Below are 24,900 nucleotides of genomic sequence, written 5' to 3'. Positions count from 1 at the left end.
TGGAGATCGCCAGTCTGGATGATGGAGATCGCCAGTCTGGATGATGGAGATCGCCAGTCTGGATGATGGAGATCGCCAGTCTGGATGATGGAGATAGAGGCAGGCAAGATTAAAGACGGCGCGTGGTGAAGCTTGAAGTGTCTACTGAAGTTAGAACATGGGCGAAAGAGGATTGTGGGACTGGTCTATAAAGTGATGATGGCCTTACGCCGTACACTTGGGTATATTGGGATGCTGGTATTCGCCTGCAGCGTACCCTTAGCCAGCTTCTTCGCAGCAATCAGGGACTCAGCCCATTAAACCTAAGGAACATTGGGACATTGGGAGATAATGCAGAGTACAGTACGCCTACCGCAATGCTTAACTCATATTCGACATGGTATCAGCTAAATCGCTATCATTTTTCACTGAGTTCAAGCTGCCGCAGCATCTCCATTCGTCGTCGTCGCATCACCATTTGTTGCTGCAGGTATGGGTATTGGACCGCCGGGAGAGTTGGGTAACCGAGCCGTCAAGACCTCGACACCATCCTCCGTGACAAGCATGGTGTGCTCAAATTGTGCCGACCGACTCCCATCTACCGTCACCGCCGTCCAGTCATCTGGCCATGTCTTGTCTCTGTGTTGGCCCAGACAAATCATTGGCTCGATGGTGAATGTCATTCCCGCCTTGCACTTCCCAACGGCCTTGTTTTTCGCGTAATGTGGCACGTTAGGCGCACAGTGGAAAAGAGAGTTGATACCGTGACCACAATACGTCTTGACCACACTGAGATTCTGTGACTTGGCGTGCTTCTCGATAATGTCACCAAAATCAGCGATCTTGACGCCCGGTTTCACGTGCTCGATCGCCTTGTCTAGACATTGCCGCGTCGTCTCCACCAAGCGGACGTTGTCTGGGTTTGCTTTGGCCTTATCGCCGACATAGTACGTCTCGTTCAGATCACCGTGGTAGCCTTCGTGGTAGAGCGTCACGTCGATGTTGAGAATATCGCCGTCCTGGAGGACGCGCTGATCCGGGATGCCGTGGCAGATCACTTCATTCGGTGATGTGCACACGGACTTGGGGAAGTGGTTGTAGTTCAGGGGCGAAGGGTATGACTGGAATTCAAAGTCAATATTGTCCCGGAAGGAAAAACTGCCTAGTTAGCTTACCTTTCGTTCTATGCAAGCATTGTGCACAATCTCGTCAATCTGGTCGGTCGTGACGCCAGGCTTTGCCGCAGCCGCCGCGATATCCAGCACTTCTCTTGCTAATCTACAGACTTTCCGCATGCCCGCTATGCCCTTCTCGTCGAGGACCTGGACATTGTTCTTTCTGACGTATGGATATCTCGGAATGCCATCTTGCGACCATTCGGGGTGCGGTATTGATTTCGGAATCTCTCGTTTGGGCGACAGAGGATAGAGAGGTCTTAACGGACCGGTGAAGGGATATGTAGGGAAGGGGTTGAAGTGGCCGCTTTCTGGATCAACTTTAGAAACGACATTCGGGGCAAAGATATTGCGGAGAGGATTCGTACTCTTGTGGAGGGCTTTGTGCTCGGCCTGGTTTCAAGTTGTTAGCATGAGCCGCTGAGGCGACAATCGAGTCTTTCTTACAAAAGACCGAGGAAGGTCAGCCTACCCAACTCCGCTTGAAGCACTCTTGTGAACAGAAGAAACTGTCAACGCCCATCTCCTTGCATTTGGGACACTGTAATGTCGACGCATCGTTGTCGCAGTTCAACCCGGGACACTTCCGCGGTTGTTCGGCCGCTTGATCCATCTTGATGTTGGCCTCTGTTTGCGCACGATTTGGTGGCTCAACCGATCTGTCCCAGGAAACGCTGGTGAGGTATCTGGAATGATATACTAGTCAAGGAAAATTCGAAGAGGACGCTCCTGCTATGAGATACAGTCAGTCCGAGCTCACAACCAGGACAAAGTTGTCAGCATTGCGCTTCATCAGAGGTTGGTGAGAAAATGTTCGTCGAAGTACGGAGTAACCGGGAAATACTACTACTATCACCTCGGTGCTAAAGCAGCGTGGGCGTCATGTAGCATAAAATTGCCGCCGCTTTCAGTCGCCTTCCTTCGAATAAGACATGGTAATAACCAATACTATGGCAAAAACACTTGCCTGAGTGCTCAGCGACGCCCAAGCGAGTTCGGTCATGCTCGTGGACGCTTGTCTATCAGACCTCAAATGAGACTTCCTGCGAGTGGCACATATTGAACTAACCCGTACGCGACAATCCAACAAGCAAGCACATTGAGCATGCCTACACCCATTGCTGTCCAGAATGCTCCTAACGTTTCCGGCACTGGTGAGACGATTGAAGTGCCACACCTCATGAGTCTGTCTAAGTACACTCCGACCGCCACACTCACGGCCGGGTGCACGAGGAAAGCAGCATATGGATATCTCGCCCCGCTGATCACCCTCGTTCTGATGCTCGGGACGGATTGTCCAGGGCGTCTTAAAATACTCACTGAAAACAGCCAGCAGAGCGGGTGTGATCAAACCAAAGCTAGCTACATTCCATATTTGCGTAGAGTAGGGCTGGGATGTTCATGCCGCCCTTGAAGGATTGGACAGCCGTCGTGTCGTCTTCCCCCGAGGCTAGTGTTTTTGCGGTAAGGAAAAGCAGGCCAAGGGTGAGTGTTGCAGTCTGCCGGTAGTTCGAATACAGGCGGCGTCCGATGAAGCTCTCACGTGTGACGCTTGGGGAATGCTTCTAAAATAGGCTGCGCACGCCGACGAAGGAGCCCTCGAACAGAGTAAGGAGCATGCCTAACAGTGAGCCTAAAGGAGCTTAAACATTGCGCGTCTAGCGCCCCTAGTAAGGTTCAAGTGTTAACAATATCTATCAATCACTCATATAGGCTGACCTTTCTTGGGGCCAACATAGGGCTTCTTACCTCGAATATAGGGGTTCGATCAGGATGCCCCTAAATCTACTGCCTAGCCTCGGCTCAAGTGCACTGAAAAGGTGGTAACCGTTGCTGAAAGCGAAACGAATATGCATCACCATCGTCTGTTCGAGAAGATTTATATTGCTCCGGATATTCTGTGCGCTTGGCAAGCTTGCACGTTCTCGAAAGACCTGATTCGTGGTATCAAGCAGGCTCTGGAGTGCCGATAGTAGACAAGAACTGCCTCGGTGCCATCTGCTGCATTGTAGCGTGATGGACGCTGATAGCCAGGTTCTGCTGCGACTCTTCCTATGCAACTTACGAACAAGGGAACCCTCCAACACGCGCTGTAGCATTCTTTCGCGCCTTTTTTGAAGATACACGTCCTGCGACCCAACCGGTATGGACTTTCGCGTCTCTGAATGAGCCACAGCTCGAAGTTGTCATGAAGTCCCCGGCAGCTTTTGTGTGCGCTGGTCGAGGTGAAGTCTGATAGACCGGATTTCAGCGCCCCGTTTCGGCCGTCAAGCTACCCAAACATAGTATACACATCACGTCTAATATCTTCAGGCGCTAGCTTGGGGTCAGTCAGGTGGCGACTGCGTGCCGTTCTCGCTGTCCGTGGCCTTTCAGAACTGGTGATAGCATATTCTATGCCGAATGCTAGTCGGAAGGATAGATTACTGAGCGCGGTTGTGATTCGAACATATCTTGGGCTCCGCAGTTTTCGTCGAGCTTTCCACACGATGAAAGAATATTTCAGGTGGCCTGCTGTTCCTGTTCACCGCCCTGCTTCCATTCGAATTCTGCGACTGTTAGACGATTGGCATACCATAATATCATATGGAGCATACTTTGGCGACACATCGGGCAGAGCCCCTTGGAAGATTCTTGTTGGATCCATGTCAAAAGGCAGTGCTTCAGTTCATCAGCTTATGGTTCTCTGCTAAGTGATTATTAGGCGCACCATATGGAAGGAGTGGCCACATTTTCCCATCAGCAGAGTACAATCGTCGCCTGGAAACTTGCAGGTAGGGCAGGTTCCGTCAAATTGCACACGGCAGATGCCACAGACTTCATCCTCTGGCATATTCCATCGCCATGTCGCGACGGCGTGCCACGTCTTTATCTTGACTTTCATAATTGCCAACTACTCCCAATGCGTGTAATGATACTGAAGCTCGTCACAGTTCGCGTATCGGTCGCGAATCGTGGTCGAAGGAGAGTTGTGATGATGAGACCCGAAACAGAAATGTTGCCGAGTTTCTTCTCTCGGCTTTGCGCGCCCAGTTGCCGCCGAGTGCCGCCTAGAAGTGAGCCTTAGCGAGCCCCCGCCACCTAGCCCGCCACTACGGTACGTCAGAGACAAAGTGGAGTAAGTTCCTCGGTTCTTAGCAGCTTTGATAGCAGGAGGAGCAGCTCAAAATGATAGGCATTCCGTGGCATTCCTTCTGCTCACCCTCTTTCCCACTGACTCACAGATAGCTGCCGCTACAGTGTGATTAATCACCGATCAACTGCACGACGATATGAGGGTGACTATCTCTCCTCAGTAATGGCTACCATAGTACTTTCTCGGTCGTTGTGGCGGCAGAGTGCTTTTCACCAGCCTGGCACTCGAATCCAGAGCATAGCAATGTCTCGGCGACGACCCTTCTCCTCCTACTTTGTCACTCCGAAAGAAGTCCACGAAGCACTCCGTAAAAATCCTCCCACCGCGATCTCCACCGATGCGAAAGTCATTCCTATTTGTGCAGCATGGTTCATGCCGAACGATCCTGAGAAAAGGACGGGGCTCGACGTCTTTCAAAAGAAGAGAATACCCACGGCAAGATTCTTCGATATTGATGAGATAAAAGACAAAGAGTCAGAATATCCACACATGCTGCCGACGTGCGACGAATTTGCCCATGCCATGTCCAAGCTGGGGGTCAGGAAAGAGGATGAATTGGTCATCTATGATACTGAAGAGCTTGGATTGTTCTCCGCTCCTCGGGTTGCATGGACGATGCGAGTATACGGTCATCCCAAGGTTCATGTGCTCAACAACTTTCGTCTCTGGGTAAAAGAAGGACTTCCTGTCGAGACCGGGCCGCCGCAGGTGCCCAACATCACCAAATACCCCGTGCCCAGCTACAATACGGACATGGTGGTCAAGTTCGCAGAAATGAAGACTATTGGATACGATCATGGAAAAGAGGGCGCCGAAGACATTCAGATCCTTGACGCTCGGTCGAAGGGCAGGTGGGAAGGTACAGAGCCGGAACCTCGACCAGGGCTGAAGTCGGGACACATGCCAGGCTCGACAAGCCTACCATTCCAAGAGCTTCTGGACCCGGAAACGAAAACGATGCTACCCAAGGAAGCGCTGAGGAAGATTTTCGAAGACAAACACGTCGATCTCAAGAAGCCCATAATTACCAGTTGCGGGACAGGAGTAACGGCAGCAATTATCGAAGCTGCACTCAAAGAGGCAGACTATGGAGCAGAAGATGACCGAAGACTATACGATGGCAGCTGGACGTGAGTCTTGCCAATCCCCTTTGTAACGCCCGATAAGCTAACTTCATTGCAGGGAATGGGCTTCTAGGGTCTCGCCTACGAGTGGTCTCATTCAGTCCGGCCGGTCAACTTGATGAAAATTGTCAATCTGCCTGTTTTTGAGTGATCCCAGTCTCATTTCGCTGGCCTTTTTACCGTCAGAATTGCATGCTTATGTGAATTTCAATATTAGCGACGGTGTATGGCGTTTTAAGTCGAGCGTACGAAGTGTCGGCTGATATTTCGAATATGATTCTACTCTGTCATCCTCATTGGAGCTCCTTCCCTTGGGATCTTGGTTATCCATACTCGGTCCTTCGTACGGTACTGTGCAATATTTCGATCTCGTCGTTCAGTAGTAATGTAGAACTCCGATTGGCGGATGTGCAGAACTCCGCGACAAAATAAATTGGAGTTGGCTCATTTCGAAAATCAACCATCACACTACCACACTCGTCTGTGAGCTGCAGCATCTCTTGCTGAGCTTTTGGTTGAGCCTACGATAGTCGTAGGTGGCCTAGAGCACTGTGTATGTCTGGGTGACATGACACAAGCGGCGAAAGATGCAGCCAAGTTCCTGAAGAGCACCCTGCGTCTACCCTCTTCGACTTTCCCACCTCGACCCCGGCCTGCAGACATCGCAAAGTATCTTCCGAGATGCACAGATGACCTATATGCCTGGCAGCGCCACGAGAGACCCGCCGCAAATACCTTTGTACTCCACGATGGCCCTCCCTACGCCAACGGTGACTTGCATGTTGGACACGCGCTCAACAAGATCATCAAGGACATAATTTGCCGGTCACGCCTTGCCGAGGGCAAGAGAATAGACTATGTACCTGGTTGGGACTGTCACGGCTTGCCAATTGAGCTCAAGGCCCTGGAACACCATGGCTGGGAGCGTGGACGAGGAGTTGACCCCGTCGCCATTCGCAAGGCCGCGCGCAAATTTGCCTACAAGGCGGTGGATAAACAGATGGCGGGGTTTCGATCTTGGGGCGTAATGGGCGATTGGAAGAGCCACTGGCTGACCATGCAGAAAGACTTTGAACTGCGGCAGTTGTCCGTCTTTCAAGCAATGGCAGAGCACGGCTTGATATACCGGAAACACAAGCCTGTATACTGGTCACCCTCTTCTGGGACTGCTCTTGCAGAAGCAGAGCTTGAGTATCAGGACGACCATGTATCTAATGCGGCTTTGGTCAAGTTGAAGCTAGACGACTCTGATGGTATTCATGCACTGATCTGGACCACTACGCCTTGGACGCTGCCGGCAAACCAAGCCATTGCGATCAACTCCAACCTCCAATACTGTGTAGCGCTGTCTCGGACCCACGGACCGCTAGTTGTCGCGCAGTCACGACTGGACTACATCGAGGAAACAATTGGAGAACAGTTGATCGTTGTAATGGAGGAGTTCCCTATGTCGGAGCTCTTGTCAACTACCTACTCGGGTCTAGCACAGTTCGGCTCTGAGGCAGCACATAGGCCTATCATTCACGCAGATTTTGTCTCTGCCGAGAGTGGTACTGGCCTCGTCCACTGTGCGCCAGGACACGGCATGGAAGACTACGACGCCCTACAGCCTCTGATCAAAAAGGGAATCGTGTCAGTCAAAGCACCAGTTGACAACCTAGGTCGCTTTGACGATACTACGGCATCGCCAGGCGATCCTTCCCTGCTGTCCGGCAAGTATGTCTTCGAAGAAGGAAACCAGACCGTGCTGGATTTACTAAAATCGGAGGACCTTCTCGTTCATCAGCACACCTACAAGCACAAATATCCTATCGATTGGCGAACGAAGGAGCCGGTCATCATCCGCGCCACGGCGCAATGGTTCGCTGATATCTCGAAGATTAGAGCTGACACACTCGGCGCTCTAGATGCTGTACACTTCCTGCCTGACAGCGGAAAGTCCCGCCTACGGAGTTTCATTGAGAACAGGAGCGAGTGGTGTATATCCCGCCAGCGTGCCTGGGGCGTGCCTATCCCCGCGCTCTACCACGGGACAACGGGCGAGGAGGTGCTATCATCAGAGAGCATCACGCATATAACCAGTGTCATCAAGGAACGCGGGATCGATGCATGGTGGTCTGATGCACCTGATGACCCAGCCTGGGTTGTTCCTGGTTTATCATCTGCTCCATCAGAGTATGTCCGTGGCACGGATACAATGGATGTTTGGTTCGATAGCGGCACAAGCTGGACGTATATTCTTAGTGACAAAGACAGTTCCCAGCCTCAGTCGACACCGCTGGCTGATATATACGTCGAAGGGACCGACCAGCATAGAGGCTGGTTTCAATCTAGCTTACTTACCAATGTGGCCTACCAGAAGTCTCTCCATCCGAGCGCAACTTCAACTTACGCACCGTTCCGCACTCTCGCAACGCATGGCTTCACATTAGACGCGCAGGGAAAGAAGATGAGCAAATCTCTCGGCAACGTCATCGCCCCCAGTCAGATCATCGCAGGCATAGAACCAGCTACAAAACCTTCACCGTCCGCCATGGCTCCAGCGAAGAAGAAACAGAAGCGCGACAACCACCTTCTCGGCCCCGACGCGCTGAGAATGTGGGTCGCCGGCAGCGAATGGACCAAGGACGTGGTGATCAGCGAGAAAGTCGTTAGCTCTGTCCACAATGCGCTTGACAAGTACCGGCTCACCTTCAAGATGTTGCTGGGCATGCTCGCGGACTTTGACCCGCAAGCGGCTGTACCGTATAGCAAGATGGCGCGGCTCGATCAGATCGCCATGCACCATTTACACTGTACATGCATGGCAGTGCGTAAGGCGTACAACGATCTGGAGTTCCACAAGGCTGCTGGTGGTATATATCGGTGGGTCGCTATGGACTTGTCGAGTTTTTACTTCGAGGCCATCAAGGACACAATTTACTGTGACAAGCCGAGCAGCGAGAGGCGTCTGAGCGCGCAGACAGCGCTGCATAATATCTTCTGTCAGTTGCAGGAGATGTTGGGGCCAATCGCCCCGTTGCTTATCGAGGAGACTTGGGAGTATACTCCCGAGCGCTACAAAATTGGGCTTGAGCCTCCGTTAAAAAGGATCTGGAAGGAGTTGCCAGAGAGCTGGTATGATCGGCAATTAGAGGAGTTGCTTCCGACAATCATGGCTATCAATTCGAGTGTCAAGAGCGCGCAAGAGGCTGCGAGGACAAGCAAGCTCATGGGGCAGTCGTTGGCATCGGACGTTACGATCTATCTGCAGCGGGACGTGGATGTCTCGAGTATTCCAGAAGAGACGTGGGTGGAAATTCTGGTGGTGTCGAATGTTCACGTGCTCGGATATGGGGAGGAAAGGATGAATCTACATGGTCTGAATATGCAGAGCGGTCGGGAGTGGTCACGGGCAACCGAGATTGTGTCGGCTGCAGGGCAGAAAGTCGGATTGGCTGTTGTTCAGAGTCCCCAAAGGGAGAAGTGCGCGAGATGTTGGAAATACGTGGTGGAACATGCTGGCGCGAAGGAGCGGTCGACTTCTTCCGATTTGGACGAGCTCGCTCTTTGCGGTCGATGTACCGATGCTGTTGCAGAATTTCAAAGATGACCAAGTGGGCAGACCAGATAGAGATACCCCTGTACCAATACCATGACCACCGTGCTCTTCTCAGCCCAGGTTCAACGTTGGGGACAGTGCCACTGTTGCAAAGGGGCGTGGTTAGTGGTATTTGGCCCTTCGATCGTATATCACATATCACGATGCAGCTTGAGGTTCTGGAGTGGTCGATCATCGCGCCATCACTGCACTACGCGTATTTGGTGGTCATGGGATTCCCTGGAGAGTTGACGTGCAGCATGCACGACCACTAGTCCCGCCATTCGATGCGGGGGACGAGGGCTGGATGACTAACATGAACTTGTAGCGAGGCGTAAGAGGTTTGCCTTTGGACATTCAAGGAACGTCGTGGAGGCTTTCTTGTCGATACTTTCCCTGGCAGACTTTGCATGTGCCCGTAGAGTTAGATGTACACAATATGCATGCACCCTCTCAAGTAACTTTCAAGAAGTGACTGTGGTACGGGATCCCCTTTCTACGACGTCATTAACGGACATATTGTGGATAACTTACCGGCCCAGCCTCATGTCTGGAGCCAGGATGAAAAGCACCACCTCAATAATGGGCCAGGCTTTCGAGTCCCGACTAGCAGACGTCAAGCCTTCGCTCTGTCTACTGCTGTGAGGGCGCACAGTCCGGCTGGCCTTGGGGTCTCTTTCTCTTCACTTAACGAGCAAAGGAAGATAGTCGAGATGTTCTCGTGGCCGGTCCTCCCTTGATCGTTGGACGAAATTACAATGCGGGCGTCCATCGTGGCGGTTATGGCCGCACTTGTGGTTCGGGGTGGGCGTGGCTGGTGCCAGCATGGAGGAATCTGAGTGGTCAGCTCCAGGTGTGTCAGGCTAGGAAACGACCTCCCTGGTCGATATAGCGTTGCCCCGCATCATGGCAGGACTTTGACCACACACCGACAAACAAAAGCATGGACAACCAGCTTGGGTAGAAATCGAGGACCAGTGGGAAGCTAACCGGCAGCCTGAGGGAGTGATCAGGTGGAAGCCGTGCGTGGTCAAGGATGGTCGGCGCAGAAAGAAGTTGGCTGACGATGGATACTGTGCACGATGCACATCAACCAACAAGCTGTCAGAAGCTCTTTCCGACTTTTCGTCATCGTCACCTTCTCCCCTCATGGGAACCGGCTCCTTCCCAGTCACCTTTGTACCTCTTTGGTTTCACCTTTTGACTGCTGCCTTCTGACTTCCTTCTCTTCATCTCATCCCATTCCTTCCAGGCCATCGCACGTTGTCCTTTTACCTCGCAAACATCAACCATCCTGTCAGCATTGACATTCAAACGCTACCTTTCTTCTGAAGTGCCGTCTCTACTGCATCAGCGGTCGTCAACATGATTGTCCACCCAGATATGCTGAAGTCTGCTTCAGCCACCTCTTCGGTGGCCCCAATTCCCACGGTAATCCCTAACCCGGTCATCACTATCGCGGCCGGAGACATGGGAAAGAGAACCCTCTGGTAGGATGTGTTGCCTTTGAAGAAGTATGCGGTCATTGACGAAGCCCAGGGTCGTTGTCGTCCTCATGGCCATCTCCTCTCTCGCCTTCTATGGCATGGCTTTCCGCGTTCCAGTGGTACGTCTGGACTGATCCTACAGGAAGCTTCCGCTAACGGCTGTAGCAAAAACGCCTTTTCCACATACTGACTTCCTTCATCACTACCTTTGCATTCCTCTCCTACTTCGCCATGGCCACCGGGGATGGCACTAGCTTCAACACATACACCGAGACCATCCATCACAAGAGAGTCCCAAACACACATCAAGACTACAAGAGAGAGATCTACTGGGCAAGATACGTTGATTGGGCTATTACTACACCACTTCTCCTGCTGGATCTGTCCCTTCTCGCTGGTCTCAGTGGTGCTAACATCCTGGTCGCCGTCGTTGCCGATGTGATTATGATCCTGACTGGCTTGTTCGCTGCCTTCGGTAGCAAGGACAGCCAGACCTGGGGTTGGTATGTGTGGGCATGTATTGCCTACCTGGTCGTGGTCTACCAATTGGCTTTCAATGGCCGCACTGCTGTTGCCAACAAGGACAGCAAGACGAAGACCTTCTACGCATCGATTGCTGGCTTCACTCTCATCTTGTGGACGATCTACCCAATGTGAGTCCTCAGCAACTCCTAAATTCTCAGTGACTGACAACAAACAGTGTTTGGGGTTTGTCCGAAGGTGGCCATGTCATCGATGTCAACCAGGAAATCGTCGCTTACGCCGTCCTGGACATCCTCGCGAAACCAGTGAGTACTGTCTTCATCCAGGTTGATGTCTTCTGACTATTTGCAGGTCTTCGGTTTCTGGCTCTTGTTCACCCATGACAGCATGTCGAGCACTTCTCCATCCCTTGAGGGATTCTGGTCCCAGGGCTTCGGCAGTCAAGGAACTCTCCGAGTTGGTGATGACGATGAAGCATAAAGGCGTCCGCTGACTATTCCAGGTTGGTGATGACGACTAAACGCCTCACATCACGCATGGTAACAAATGTCGGATCGAGAATGTCAGTGAGAGTTGAGAAATGGAGAGAAGTCGAAAGATTGGAGGACGGAGATTGGGGTGGTAATGATCACCAATGCATGATAAGGGCTGCATCTTCATGACGCGAGATACGATGACTTACTTTCATAATGGCTGACCTAGGAGAGGTCTAGCATCTTCGAGCTTATGGCTGTGGAAGCTTGTAAGGCTTGACAAGTCAATTGTACAATTACGTCCTCTCCTTTTGCGTGTCAAACCCGGCGTAAGGCTGCATGAGACAAAATGAAAATTATTGCGAAAGAATGACTCCGGCGGGCTGCTCACGGACTACATGAGGCCTGACGCCCTTTGCCGCCTTTTGCAGCGATGCACAAGATACTCATTGAGACTGAAGAAGCATTTTATGACTCTTCAGTCCCAGGTGATGCATACACGACCAATAATAATAACAGTCATCTGTCCCGGTCGGCCAGTCTAACGCTCTCAGATGAAATCCGGGTTCCTTGCCGGGCTCCTTCCCACAATATCACCGCCCTTCACCATCATTCCTCGTGACACGAGCCTTGCCAGTTTGTCCTCGCCCGGCATAACCTCAACGTCGCCATCATCCGCAACCATTCACCATCAATCCTGATTCGAATTGCACCAACGCCGATAGCTATTCGTCTCCTCACACCAACGTCACCATGCAGTCTCCCCGTGGTTCGCTCCTGTGCCTAGTGACATTCACTATGTTCAACATCCATGCCTTGGTTGCAGCGAGTCTCAGGTGAGTGACTTGGTCCGATATCTTGTGGCAGTCTTGACTAAACATTCTTGAGCAGCACCAATCCCACTGGCTTCCAAGGCGTCACCCCAGAGTCGACCATAGGCTGCACCTACACTGCGTACACTGAGCCTGTCATCTCTACCGGACCAACAACGACTCGATACACCCTCACGACTTACACCTCGAAGTTGTATGACTGCGATGGTTGTTCGAACATTGAAGTCCTCGTGCTGGGTCATGTCTTCTTGGTATTGTGCCTCGGTTGATGACAACTGGTGTCTGTGCTTCCTTCCTGCTTGCTAACGAATCCGCTTGCAGAAAGCTAACTACACGTCTACTGTCACTGCCTCGAATGCGACGACCTTCACTAGAGCTCAATGCAGCCCGACACCAGCTCCAGTGGCTTAACAACGGATACTGAATACGGCCAGCCGCTACTATCTCGGAACCAGTCATCTCATTATGAGCTTAAGCTTTCTCAAATCGACTTCCAGTCTTCCATAATCATGAGTACAGAATCCCCCAGTTATGAGAGATGTTATCTGCTCTCGGTGACAGTTTCAAGAGCTGGAGGATGGGATGAAAGCACAAATCTGTGGTGGCGGTGGAAGTGCTGACAGCACGAATGAGAAGACGGGTTTATCTCAAGAAAGATCAATGTGCTAAGAGCTAATTGCAGGAGATATGTCCACAGATGTGCTAGCAAAGCAGCACACTCGCTCATACAGTAATTGGGATGAAGTGTCCGCGGCCTGATTGTTTAATCAGATATGAAAATCGCTTGGCTTCGTGATATCTTCCGTGTTTCTCTCACTTGTCTAGATCGCTACCAAGGTTGCATATTTGTTCCTTCGACTCAGGACTTTAAGGTTCGTTGTTATTGATTATACTTCCGAGACCACGTTGTCACGTCTCGCCACTTTGAATCATTGAAGCAGCTGCCGAGTTCGACCTCGCATTTATTACACTGCACAAGAGTCGACGGCCAGAACCACCCGCAAAAAGACCACAAAATCAGATATTTCTTACTTAAGTATTATTCTATCAAGAGAAGCAAAAAGTCAACGGGCGTCTCGCGGACCAGTCTGCTAGCATACCTGCTACTCTACCCCAGGATTCCCATCTCTGTCAGTAGGAGACGAGGCCCCACCCGCCAACCCAAATCGGCCTACCTTCGAGGGGGAATCCCGGACACATACCGCTAGACCACCTGGGTGAGTCTAAACAGAGTGTGACAGAGGCCTCTACCATCGGTCCAATTCAGAGGGAGATTCGAGGACTTTAAATGATGAAGTACTAAGGGTCAGGTGTGGCAGAAAGGTCGAATTCGACTGGGTGATGACTGCCTGACTTCACTGACAAGGCGGTATCTCGCAAACAGGAGGCCCTCGTGCCACACACGTTGTCCTGGCTGCTGTTTGTCGTCGAATGGCACACTAGCGCCGAACTACACGATTTACCTCATCATTAGAGTCGACAACGTGGTCTCGGAAGTAGAAATCAATAATAGTCCTCAAAGTGCTGAGCGCAGGACCCTGGACAAATGTGCAAACCTTAGTGGCGATCTGGACATGTGAGAAGAAACATGGAAGATATCACGAAGTCAAGCATGGATTGATTTCATATTATATGTGATTTGTGATTGGAAAATCAGTAGCGGAATACATCATCTTGTATCCATGCCCGGTATGATCAACGAGAATCATAGAGGTGGTGGGTTGGGGCCGAAGTGACGACTCGACGAGGGATATCAAGCATAATATGCCTAACCGCCAACCCTAAACTCTGACCGTAACATAAAAACTTCGCGTTGGGCGATGGAAAATACCAATCGTTGGCCGGATTGGGTAGACCTACTTGCCTATTTGGGAAATATTTCGTTCGGGGGTCGGGATTTTCAGCACACAGTGGAAGGATATCTTGTGTTACCTTAAGAGACCTGACATGGCGTGCCTCAGGATGTAGAAAATGGATTGCCAGTGTGACAACAGTCGATAGCTTTGGAGGTGAGCGATCAAGGAGAACAGTCTCCGGCGAAGGACAACAACAAGACAGCCTCGTGAAAGGTATGACCTTGGCAAGGCTGAGGTAGACTCGGCACCCCGATTGGTTGCCTTGTTTATTGCGTGGCTCAGCCAAAACATGACATGCAACCGCCGGCGACGACCTCTCCACTTTTGACAATCAAACACACGACAGTCAATCAGCCCCTTTGCATGCGTCTTGTGTTCCATACATATACAATGGCCGCCTTCCAAAGTTAAGGCAACAACAACTATACTACTCCCTTGCAAGCCTCTCCGTTGACCTCATAAAATTCACGCCTTTTGTCCGACCCCTCTATCTCCGTCAACGAAAGCCTGTCGCTACCGAGTACCATCCTTTTCAGTCCGCTCCGCAACCTAAACCACAAGCCGAAAAGCAACAATAAACAACGTTGAGGCGCAATTTAATTGTCTGCGGAGCGCTCGGCTCGCGCACAAAACCCACCGTACATGCCAAAATCAGTCGGATGTACTCCGAGTCACTCCTCGGTCAATATGCTCGTGCAAGAGATGGTCCTCGAAAACGACCCGAGTCGGTCACAAGACATCTATGAACGACACTTCGCTCCGATGACCAAGAGCCCCAGATCAGACGTTTCCTTTCCTCTCTCAGCGCCCCAAAACCGCGCTCCGTCAGTAGCTTCCATCGCAGACCTGGTTGAACAAGACGGTCAGTCAATGGGAGTTTTAACAATCAGAGCAACAGACTCGCCGGCGCCCGCGCCCGAAAGGATCGCTAATACTGAAGAGGCGCCCACAATTACCGGGATGCAGGAGAATAATGAGAGACCACAACTGTCGCTAAATGACCTTCCGCTGGAAGTGCAGGGGAAAATCCTCGACTTCATATTCGGTGACATGCACTCTGTGTATGCTGGGTCAACGTCACTACGAGGAAAGAACGTCTCTTCCTTGATGCGACATCCAAGAAGGAAGGCAGTTTCCGACTTCGCTTTGGTCTCACCCACCTGGCGAGACTTGGTTCAGGAACGAATATACAGACACATCAAGATCAAGGGCACGAGAGCGGGATTGGCTGAATCGCAGGAGTTCTTCTATGAACATATGGATTTGACCAAGTACGTCAGACATATCGAGTTCTGGGTGCCAGTCTGGGGCGACAAGGCATCGTTGGATCATCGCACATTCAATCCTCTCAATTCCCTCGGAGCAGACCGGAACGGACACTATCATCTCGCGAACCAAACGAATGAAAGCCTCATACCTGCCAATGACTTTTTGGGGTTCAGTTTCAAGCTCTGCGCCTACTCAGCAACCCTGTCCGAAATATTCAGTCATATCAATTGCTTCTTTCCAAACTCTCGTGTCTTTACACTCGAGGGAGGACACTGCAAGAAGTCGAACATGATTCGGCATTTTCCGCAAACACTTTTCCCAGATCCGAAGCAAAGGCTCGAGAAACTGCCTAATATCCGCACATTCGCCATGCGTGGAGCCTGGAATATTATGCGCAGGTACTCGGATTGGAAGACGATTGAAGCAGCCTTACCGAACGTCGAAGAATGGCATTGTGGTTACGCAAAGCCGCGTCCTGAGGCGGACGCTACCATTGACACGATCCTGAATCACTTGCCCTTACAACTCCGGCACGTTAATATATCGCTGGATGGAATGTACAGCAAAGATCCGTCCACTCTTGGATCGAATTATAGTCCCGGCCAGCCACATCTATGCGAACGCTTTGGCCATGTCCTGCCGCAGCTGGAGTCTTTGTCTTTCACCGGCAAGATTTGCGAATGTCTATGGACATCGGCATTCTCGGCAATCTCGCGCAGCAGGCAAGAGCCACGACTCAAGGCCTTGGAAATCGTCGTCAAGTCATGTTGCAGACAGCGCGTGACAGACACTGACCCGGAGACTGGCGAACCTATCGTTCACGAACTTGGCGGTGTGATAGCTGACGGGTCTGGAGTTACCAATCTGGTCTTCATCCGTGCATTTGAACGACTGGTGATGAAGACTGTTGAGGCATTGGCTCTCTTCCCGCACTTGGAATATGTGCGTATACGTTTTATCGATCTCGACTCACCGTGCACGTTGCTCAATCCCTACTGGCAACTTGAGAATGGCAGAGTGTATGGAATCTGGAATGAGGATATCGTGGAACGACTGAGCGAAGTACGGTCTGATGTTAGCTACGAAGAGCTCAGTGATGGCATTGAGCCTGCGGGCTGGCATAAGGCGACGCCGACTTCCCCTGGTGTGACGGGCATTCGAGACAGAACTCCTGAAAATATGCCTTCGAGTCCAACCAGTGTGGGAGGTATTGGGTCTGGGTGCAGTCTCTATCCGAAGTGCAAGCCGCGGAGCATCAAAACAAGCAGTTATAAGCTCGTAGCGGAGGCGAGAGGCAGTTGACTCGGTGACTAGGAACCGAGCGTTGTGGGGCACGCAGATGGCGATGAGGAGGAAATCTTCATGGATATCGGTATCGCGGATGTTTTGATGGAGTTATCCTTGCTGGGATCGGACTGGTAGCTCAGACCCTCTTGTGTCATGGTTGGTGTCGGTATGGGTCTATGCACGGCGCTGTGGACCTCGAATCGACAGCTTTTGGCGACATGGAGTTGGACGGATATGAAGTCTCAAGGAGTTGTGCTGGTTGGAAAGATGTGGCTTATTGCTGTTAATACGAAGGGAGCTATGGCGCTTTGTGCAAATTACCGTCACGGAAAAGTGCTTGATATACCTCCATGCGCCGATCATGTAACGGGGCTTGGAACGGATCTTGTCAGCGATTCATGGTGGTCACAGGGGGTGCTGAGTATTTTGGATCAGATCGGAGGTTGCGGCATATTGTGGGAGTACCTGAGAATGGCTCCAGACATCGTGCTGAGGAATCACAGCTGTAGCTTAATCGGACGAATGCATGACTTCACTCGTACAAGGGTCAAGGTCTTAAATTACTTGACAGCATAGCCAGCCTCGAATTGACTGGATCATCAAACACATACTGTACTCGCTTTCTCCCGCAAAGTCGGCACGCAGCATGGTTGGGTGGGTGAGACCTTACGAAGCGCCACCTTCACCGAGACAGACTCATCAAGATTGGACCGTCGGATTTTCGAAGTAGTTTCGTCTTTCGTCGTTATGGCTTATGGCACAGTGGACGTAAATGGTTACCACACTCGATCAACTTGGGTGCTGCCATATTCCTGAGGTATTTTACGTGCCTTGAGGATCTACAGTACATACACCACCAACGACGGTCTATATTTGAACGATTCCCCCGGAAAGGCTTTGATACCCCGGTGCACCAATTGGGTGCCAATCACTTTAAATCCGTCCACGTGGATGATGACACTCCCTTTCACAAGCTTCTACAAGCTTTTATGAAGTTCGTAGCCGGTCTCTGATAATTAGGATTAGTCGACGAGGAATTGTGAAATGAGACCAGATTCGGTCAGGGCGAGGTCGTCGTACGTGAGGGCTGGGACCATGCCACCCGGGTTGATGGTTAGATATTCATGCGTGCGAGGGATCATAATGTCGATCAGGACCGTTGCAAACTCGAGGCCGAGCTCGCGGAGGGCGATCTGAGTTCGATGAGCGTACGGGCAATGATGAGCGGTGTATAATGTGATCTTGGGGGCCATGCTGGGTTGCTGGATACCTAGGTATGATTACGCGGTGTCTTTTGCTATGCTGAAAAGGACATGCCGGTGCTGACTGGGTATGTGGTATGAGATTAAAGAGCCGGCAGCTTCGAAGTATCTCGGTTCTAAAGATGAAGCATTTATCAGTACTAGTACTTCCACCTGGCCAATATCCTGCAAAACCCATGAGTAAACCTGGCTGTATCATTACATGTCGGCATCTCCCTGCTCATTGCCTGGAATTGATCAATGAAATGTGTACGTCCTTACCGATAGTCATTCGGGATCTGCCGACGGAGTCTATCCTTGGATTCTCGAATCTCGGGATTTTGCGCTGAGCTTTAGATCGTCGAATCGATTGCTTTCGCAGTCTTCCGATACTAGTATACTAGTAACGAGGGATTAAATCCAACCACGACGGTCTCTGATCACAATCGGATCAAGCGTGAAACCACGGGGATCCGCTCTTTGTTGCTTACCTAGGTAGGTACAAAAAAAGAAGTGAGTTTTTAGAGCAGATTGGATTGCACGAAGTCTTTCTTCCAGAGCATACATAAACCTTGGTATCTCTGATCCCAAGCAACCATTCCGTCAACATATTGAACCATCAATAGGCCTGTTAGATTTGCATTCGGACGAGAAGAGGACAAATCATGCAACCTTTCCACCTTACCGCCACCGGCTACAATCTCAACTACCTGCCCCAATATATCGCCGAACGCCATGGTTTCTTTCGAGATCAAGGGCTCGAGGTCAAAGTAACGATCCCTACGCCGTGGGATGGCGTTCTCGACGCACTCGCCGACGGCACAGCCGACATGGCCCTTGGTGGGATCTGGGTTCCGTCCATGTACCGCAACAGAGTACAGGACTACACTGTTTTCGCGCAGATCGCCAATCGCTCGCCGCTTGCCCTTCTCCGACGGACCAGTTGTGAAAAGTTCAGACTGGCCGATGTCGTTGGCGGCGCCGTCCTGATGAAGTCCGGCGGCGGCGCCAGCGTCGGCCTCTTCTTCAAGATGTTGCTGCGCGAGAACGGCATCGATCCGAGGTCTGTGGATTTCATCCAGGACCTCGACGGTGTGATGCTGGGCAACCTGTTCCAGGGAGGCATGGGCGACTTCTTTGTCACGGACAATCTCTCTGCCCGGGCGATCGCGGCTCGCAACTCCGACGTCTCGATCGCCCTGGAAATGGTCACTCAAGGCGACGTGCCCTGGAGCGTGTATTACCGGGAAACGGGCACGATCACCCCAGAGGTCCTCGATAAGCAGAAGCGGTTCTGTATCGGCCTCGGCAAGGGCGTCGACTGGGTGCTCGAGCGCGACGCGGAGTCCCTCCGCGATGAACTCGCCGAGCTCTTCCCCAATGTCCCCGTCGACGTCGCCGTCGAGGTTACCAACTCCTTCCGTCGCAACGGCATGTGGACTACGGCCTCGATACCGCGCAAGGCTTTCGACAGATGGCAGCAGGGTCTCACCGAAGCGCGCCTGGTCAAGGAGCCTTTGGCCTATGAATCTATTGTCAACGATGGACCTGCGAGTGAAGCGATAGCTGCAGGGGGAGCTCAATAATGTGGCCTGGTCTCTCTCCTTTTTCTGTACATTTGTACACGAACGCACTCATGACAGTGGTGGGCGGAGATCAGTTAGTGCTTGTCCGCAGCTGCTGCCATCATCTATCAGTATCCTGTACACTGGTTGCCATAGTCAAGTACTCTTCGTTACCACTACCACTAAGGGCGAACAACGCCATCAATTCTATTATTGTTGTTTCGCGCGACGTGCACCACGGCGATGTAGATGGATAGCGAAGATACTTAGTACGATGTGTTGATTTTCATCATTCACATTTTATTTTAACATTTTCTATAAGTTTTACCATAGTTATAGGAGCCACTGATTTCAGTAATTCCTACTCACAGGATCCAAGGTTCAAATCCGGTTCCCATCATTTTTGGTAAAGGTCCTACAGTATATCACTGAAATCCATCTCCTCACCCAACTCAGGCCACTGCGCAGCAGAATTGAGCATCTCACTAATCTCAAAGTTATCGGTTGACAGCATAGCTGACATGTTATCGGTGCCATTGGGGTTTGTCGTCATCGCGCCTTCACGGGATAGCTGCAGTTGTTGCATCACCTCTTTCACCTGCTTCTCGAATTCCAGACGGTTCTGGGGTACATCCTCAACGTCCCTGGTGACTAGCCAGTCAATTGTTGCAGAGGAGAGAGTATCAAAAGCATCACGGCAGCCCACGGCTCCGGGGAAGGTCTCTGACATGGCACAAAGGGTCGATGCGCAAGATTGAAGCGTAGCAATGCTACTGCCAACGGGATTTCGGTCTCGAATTTCTTGGGAGTGCCAGAGACCATAGATGACTCCCAAGCCGGCCATGAAGAGATGATGGACGGATTTCCAAAGCATTTCAACTTTCCCATCTCGCTGCAGGGCCTTGAGACTTGCGATCACCTTGCAAGAGGCTTCGAAAGAGATGAGGAGTTCGTCCGTCGAGTGGTACAGGGCCAATGAATGAGGCCGGTAGAGCAGCAGGAGCGCGTTGTTATAGATGACTTCCCAGTAGGGCTGGGAAGCGAAGATGGAAGAGGGATGAGCTTTCCCAGGATCTGGAATCGTGGCATACCACTCCTGCAGACGAGGCAGGATGTCCTGGACCCAGGCCGTGTGATTCGCCCGAGGATAGGCCAACTTTAAAGCCCAGACTTGGCTATGGTGCACATGCTTGATTTCTGACTCCAGCTTTGACATGGTGAACAAGTGGTTGTAAGTTCGTTCGGTGTGGATGTCAAAGTCGCTGGGCTGGCGCCCGGGGCACCGACGAGATCGCTTCCATGGATTTGGAAGCTGCACACGCGTGCTCTCATCGAGAATGCCGAAAGGGCGCCCGAGCGTAATGCACAAGAGACGGTCAAACTGATAAGTCGAGTACCACAAGCGCCGGCGGTCGTTCAATAGGTCTGGATCCATATTCAGAGATTGTTCTTCGGTTTCCCAATGCAGGCCGACATCGATACATAAGCGTAGCGCGAAGCCTGTCAAATGCCAGAGGCTTCCTCGAGAAGGGAATAGGGCGACAAATTGAGCCAACAGGAGAACAGCACGGAGAGTCTCCAGATCACTCTTCGAGTACCTGAGGACCTTTTCGACCCAACCGAGCGCCGAGAAAAAGCAACCTTCGCTTTGGCTTGGTCGACCGCCGGATGAATGAGGTACATCGCATAAGGCGATGGCGAACATCATGTAGGTGGTGAACATGTCCGTTTCGAATACTCGACCCGAGAGCTTGGTACCGCTATCAGCGAGGTAGACGCTCTCAAGGGCCTCCTCCACTTGTGAGCGGTCTAGGATTGGCAGATGCGGCGTGCGATACTGGAAGTAGACGTCCACCAAATGATCTGCAACAGGGCGCGGTGGAAGAGACGCTTTGGCTGGCGCAGACAAAGATGTTTCGCATGGCTGGTGCTCCGGAACCAGGGGAGACGGAATGGCGTTGATGGCGTCGACTTGTATCGCTGCCATAACCATTCTGGCGAAACTGATGCCGCTGCTCTGTCCTAAAAACCGCGGCTGTCTCGAAGGTTCGACGACGACGTTCCTGACACTCGTAACCAAATCGTCGAAGTGACTTGAGCTTCCGTCAGATGTATGCGGTCTTTCTGCAGGAAGAATGCTTATTTCACGGCCGGACTGGGAGGATGATTCAACAGGAATAGTAACATCTCCACCGGTCGTCAACCTGGCATGAGTTCGCTCTCGCAGATCTTGGATTTCTTGAGTCAGCTTCTCAACCTGCACCTCTAGGTCGGACACGTAGTTGCGAGGTATCTGAAAGAGTATCAGTTACGCGAGGCGTTTTGAGGTCAAGGCTCCATTGAACTCACGTCCGCCTGTTTCGCCGAGTGATATGTCAGGCAGGGAACATTGGCCCTTTCGCAGTTGGAGCAATTCGGATATTTCTGGTCACACTGCGCGTTTCAACCGACTGTCAGCGACTCCCAAGGGTATCTGGAGTGGGAAGGGCCGTCGGTACTTTCTGCTTCCTCCGACGACACCTGTGCACCCGGTCAGTCTCCTATCGCAGGTCCGCCACACGATCTTGGACCCGAGCGTTCCATCCGACTCACCTCTGACACGCCGTTACCCCTCTTGGAACTCTCTGGTCGGCGCGCGACATCGAAGGCTTCTACGGTAGAGTATATTCGAACATCACCTTTCGGCGTAGAGATGATGATAAAGGATGTTTGTCGTGGGGCTCCATGGCAGTTGGCCAGATAACGGCCAGCTCGAAATGTGCCCTTCGGAAAATGCCGATCGTTATCTGCCCTCCAGGTGCATAACGACAAACGCCGCCACGGCTTAGAGCCCGATACTAAGTGGTCAATGGTGTACAACTGTGTAAGTACCTGACTAAGTCGGCATCCTGCGAGATATCTGCCTTATCGTCTTATCTTGAGAATCTTCAATCTTGAGGATCTTGAGGAGAACTTACCCAGATGTTCTTCACCATTCGTGTGGGTTAATGGTTGTATACTGAAACCTCATCATGCAGGACCGCCGAGTATATAGACTCGCGACTCGACGAGATCTATACCCTTCCTCTCAACAGACCATTTCCCCCAACTCAGGACTGAAACCAGATCCTCAGACAAGTTTCCCGGGGCTCTTACAGCAACATAATCCGAACCGACGATGGAGAAGATGACGAAGGACTCCGCGGTCAACGCTGAACTTGCTGACAACTATGAAGAAGGCACACAGACAGCCATATATGTCGATCCCGTGAAGGAAGCAGCGGCGCGAAAGAAATTCGACATGTATGTCGTGCCGGTTTCAGTGATCTTCCTTGTTTTGTCTACCCTGGACCGAAACAACGTAAGCGGAGCCTTGATATACGTAGTATGCGACTCTGACTGTTGCTAACAATTAACTAGCTTGGAAATGCTCGAGTCTTCGGCTTCGACGAAGATATCGGGCTCAAGAACGGTCAGTTTGGCAACATCCAGACTCTCTCTAGCGTCTGTACCATTGTCTTCGAGGTCCCTTGGGTCCTGGCCGTCCGGCGCTGGGGTGCCAACAAAGCAATCGGTTCTGCATTCGTCCTATGGAGCATTTGCACGCTTGGGACTGCATTCATCCATACCTACGGTCAGGCTATAGCCTGTCGAATGTTATTGAACGCCGCCGAGGCCGGTCTGGCACAGGCCTTCGCCTATCTATTCTCCACCATTTATCCGCGCGAACTGGCAGGAAAGCGTATAATGACGACCAACCTCGCCCAATGCATCTCTGGTGCTTTCGGCGGGCTATTCGCATATGCCGTTCAGACAATGGGATCGCGACACGGGCTCGCCGCCTGGAGATGGCTCTTCATCGTCGAATTCTGTATCACAATCGGAATTTGTGGTATTGGCTGGCTCTTCCTACCAAGCGAGGTCGAAAAGGCATGGTTTTTAAACGAGGAAGAGAAAGAAACCATGCGCCTGAAAAAACAGCGAGACTTTATGATCCGAGGGGAAAACAAGTTCGACCGCAAGTGGATCAAGATCGCTCTCACCGACCCCTTTGTCTACCTCCTCGGCATAGCTTTCTTTACTTCATCCGTTGCCATCAACGGGTTTGGCGTCTTCCTGCCTACTATTATCTCTGGACTTGGGTGAGTCTATTCTTTGATGAAGTCTCCGAATAACTGATTGATCGGTTCTAGGTTTGCGTCCCTCAAGGTCAATTATATGACCATCCCAGTTTATGTCCTTGGTGCCATCTCTCTCTCAGTCCAGGTCTACTATTCCGACAAACTCAAGCGACGAGGAGTGTTCATCATCGGATGCTGTGCACCCGTAGCTGTTGGGTATCTCATGTGCGTGGGGTCAAAGAATGCCAATGTTGGTTATGCCGGGATGTTCGTTCTTGTCCTAGGTAAGCGATATCGCCATTCTGCTGATGTGTTCGTCCAATGACACCTGACTAGGACTCTATCCCATTTCCACGTTGGCCGTAACTTGGATTTCTACCAATTTGGCGCCGGATTCCAAACGTGCAATTGGCATGCCCTCGGCCTATTCGATCGCTAACATCTCAAATCTGGTCTCAGGGCAATTATACCCCACCCAGCAAGGCCCGCGGTATGTACCTGGCAATGCCGTTTCTGCCGGTCTTACAGTTGTTGCTGGTTTCCTTTATGGCGCATGTTGGCTTCTGCTCAAACGCAGGAATGCGAAGAAGGCCAAGCTGATTGCCGAAGGAGCTACAACAAATGGACTGGAAGGAGATATGAGCCTTGACTCGATGTACATTCTTTGAGCGCCGGCTTGTTGTGCCACGAGGCTACTGCCTCATCCACGCTCATCAAAGCGTGTGCGGGTAGATAGACAATATCATCAATCCAAACCTCGAGTTCGTGATATTAGGCAGTGCGGATGGTGGTGGAGAAACCTGCTTGACGGCCTCGACGGGTTGGTTGATCGGCGCCAAGTACCTGGTATACATATTTCAACTTCCAAGGCGGGCCACCAAACAAGGCTCGGGTCCTACGTCAAGCTTCGTCTTGGCTGACGACGAACTTATGGGTCCATGTTGGTCCTCATCCTCCTTTGCGATAGTGTGACGCGCGGCACTCGAAGACGTCAAAGGATATTCAGACGAAAGACTACGGAGACGTGCACCAAATGTAGTTGCCGCGCTAAAGTTGAATGACGAGGACGTCAAAAGACCATTTATTTTCTTTTCCGTTGCTCCGGAGAACGGTCCCCGGAGATATCGGAGCTCGTTCCTTCGTCTCTAACTCTTGTTTATTCTTTATCACTAAGTTACTTAAAGTAGATTATCTTTAGTTAAGACTTTAGTTAAGACTACCTAAAGTAAGAAAAAATTTATCGTTAAGCTATAATTCGAAGAACGGTCCCCAGAGATATCGAAGCTCGTTTCTCCGCCCCTAACTCTCGCCT

General features: G+C 51.4%; 10 protein-coding genes across 12 annotated transcripts; 7 read left to right on the top strand and 3 right to left on the bottom strand.

Moving 5' to 3' along the window:
- Nucleotides 1–139: 139 nt before the first annotated feature.
- PV05_09987 lies at nucleotides 140–1,953 on the bottom strand. 2 transcript variants are annotated; one of them, XM_013456376.1, is made up of 4 exons: nucleotides 1,627–1,953; nucleotides 1,523–1,547; nucleotides 1,155–1,465; nucleotides 140–1,100 (listed from the first exon to the last, which is right to left on the bottom strand). In XM_013456376.1, the coding sequence occupies exons 1-4, from the start codon at nucleotides 1,765–1,767 to the stop codon at nucleotides 414–416; spliced, it is 1,164 nt and encodes a 387-aa protein (XP_013311830.1). In that variant the 5' UTR covers nucleotides 1,768–1,953; the 3' UTR covers nucleotides 140–413. The 2 variants fall into 2 exon arrangements, with proteins under 2 accessions (XP_013311830.1, XP_013311831.1); XM_013456377.1 differs by having other exon boundaries at nucleotides 1,155–1,547.
- Nucleotides 1,954–4,340: 2,387 nt separating this feature from the next.
- Nucleotides 4,341–5,708, top strand: PV05_09986 (uncharacterized protein). Its single transcript, XM_013456375.1, has 2 exons — nucleotides 4,341–5,420; nucleotides 5,473–5,708. Exons 1-2 carry the CDS (start codon nucleotides 4,453–4,455, stop codon nucleotides 5,531–5,533), a joined length of 1,029 nt encoding a protein of 342 aa, XP_013311829.1. The 5' UTR covers nucleotides 4,341–4,452; the 3' UTR covers nucleotides 5,534–5,708.
- A 182-nt stretch (nucleotides 5,709–5,890) lies between these two features.
- PV05_09985 (isoleucine-tRNA ligase) lies at nucleotides 5,891–9,053 on the top strand. Its single transcript, XM_013456374.1, has one exon. The coding sequence runs from the start codon at nucleotides 5,983–5,985 to the stop codon at nucleotides 9,004–9,006; it is 3,024 nt and encodes a 1,007-aa protein (XP_013311828.1). The 5' UTR covers nucleotides 5,891–5,982; the 3' UTR covers nucleotides 9,007–9,053.
- Nucleotides 9,054–9,966: 913 nt separating this feature from the next.
- PV05_09984 lies at nucleotides 9,967–11,807 on the top strand. Of its 2 annotated transcripts, XM_013456372.1 has the most exons (6): nucleotides 9,967–10,484; nucleotides 10,534–10,600; nucleotides 10,647–11,134; nucleotides 11,182–11,269; nucleotides 11,316–11,420; nucleotides 11,467–11,807. In XM_013456372.1, exons 1-6 carry the CDS (start codon nucleotides 10,360–10,362, stop codon nucleotides 11,482–11,484), a joined length of 891 nt encoding a protein of 296 aa, XP_013311826.1. In that variant the 5' UTR covers nucleotides 9,967–10,359; the 3' UTR covers nucleotides 11,485–11,807. The 2 variants fall into 2 exon arrangements, with proteins under 2 accessions (XP_013311826.1, XP_013311827.1); XM_013456373.1 differs by having other exon boundaries at nucleotides 11,316–11,807.
- Nucleotides 11,808–12,190: 383 nt separating this feature from the next.
- Nucleotides 12,191–12,681, top strand: PV05_09983 (uncharacterized protein; the record flags this gene model as incomplete). The annotated part of the gene is made up of 3 exons (XM_013456371.1): nucleotides 12,191–12,273; nucleotides 12,329–12,521; nucleotides 12,592–12,681. 3 exons carry the CDS (start codon nucleotides 12,191–12,193, stop codon nucleotides 12,679–12,681), a joined length of 366 nt encoding a protein of 121 aa, XP_013311825.1.
- Nucleotides 12,682–14,466: 1,785 nt separating this feature from the next.
- On the top strand, nucleotides 14,467–17,292 carry PV05_09982 (uncharacterized protein). Its single transcript, XM_013456370.1, has one exon. It carries the CDS (start codon nucleotides 14,769–14,771, stop codon nucleotides 16,695–16,697), a length of 1,929 nt encoding a protein of 642 aa, XP_013311824.1. The 5' UTR covers nucleotides 14,467–14,768; the 3' UTR covers nucleotides 16,698–17,292.
- A 331-nt stretch (nucleotides 17,293–17,623) lies between these two features.
- PV05_09981 (uncharacterized protein) lies at nucleotides 17,624–17,968 on the bottom strand. Its single transcript, XM_013456369.1, has 2 exons — nucleotides 17,763–17,968; nucleotides 17,624–17,691 (listed from the first exon to the last, which is right to left on the bottom strand). The coding sequence occupies exons 1-2, from the start codon at nucleotides 17,933–17,935 to the stop codon at nucleotides 17,670–17,672; spliced, it is 195 nt and encodes a 64-aa protein (XP_013311823.1). The 5' UTR covers nucleotides 17,936–17,968; the 3' UTR covers nucleotides 17,624–17,669.
- Nucleotides 17,969–18,502: 534 nt separating this feature from the next.
- PV05_09980 (uncharacterized protein) lies at nucleotides 18,503–19,675 on the top strand. The gene has a single exon (XM_013456368.1). It carries the CDS (start codon nucleotides 18,589–18,591, stop codon nucleotides 19,507–19,509), a length of 921 nt encoding a protein of 306 aa, XP_013311822.1. The 5' UTR covers nucleotides 18,503–18,588; the 3' UTR covers nucleotides 19,510–19,675.
- A 228-nt stretch (nucleotides 19,676–19,903) lies between these two features.
- Nucleotides 19,904–22,463, bottom strand: PV05_09979 (uncharacterized protein; the record flags this gene model as incomplete). The annotated part of the gene is made up of 3 exons (XM_013456367.1): nucleotides 19,904–21,781; nucleotides 21,838–21,843; nucleotides 22,446–22,463. 3 exons carry the CDS (start codon nucleotides 22,461–22,463, stop codon nucleotides 19,904–19,906), a joined length of 1,902 nt encoding a protein of 633 aa, XP_013311821.1.
- A 182-nt stretch (nucleotides 22,464–22,645) lies between these two features.
- PV05_09978 (uncharacterized protein) lies at nucleotides 22,646–24,256 on the top strand (the record flags this gene model as incomplete). The annotated part of the gene is made up of 4 exons (XM_013456366.1): nucleotides 22,646–22,828; nucleotides 22,888–23,609; nucleotides 23,661–23,872; nucleotides 23,925–24,256. The coding sequence occupies 4 exons, from the start codon at nucleotides 22,646–22,648 to the stop codon at nucleotides 24,254–24,256; spliced, it is 1,449 nt and encodes a 482-aa protein (XP_013311820.1).
- Nucleotides 24,257–24,900: the final 644 nt, after the last annotated feature.

The sequence above is a fragment of the Exophiala xenobiotica genome (genome assembly GCF_000835505.1).
Source record: "Exophiala xenobiotica strain CBS 118157 unplaced genomic scaffold supercont1.6, whole genome shotgun sequence".
In the NCBI taxonomy this organism is placed as follows: Eukaryota; Fungi; Ascomycota; class Eurotiomycetes; order Chaetothyriales; family Herpotrichiellaceae; genus Exophiala; species Exophiala xenobiotica.
Note: the sequence above shows the minus strand (reverse complement) of the source record. Positions and strands in the feature narration are given on the sequence as shown.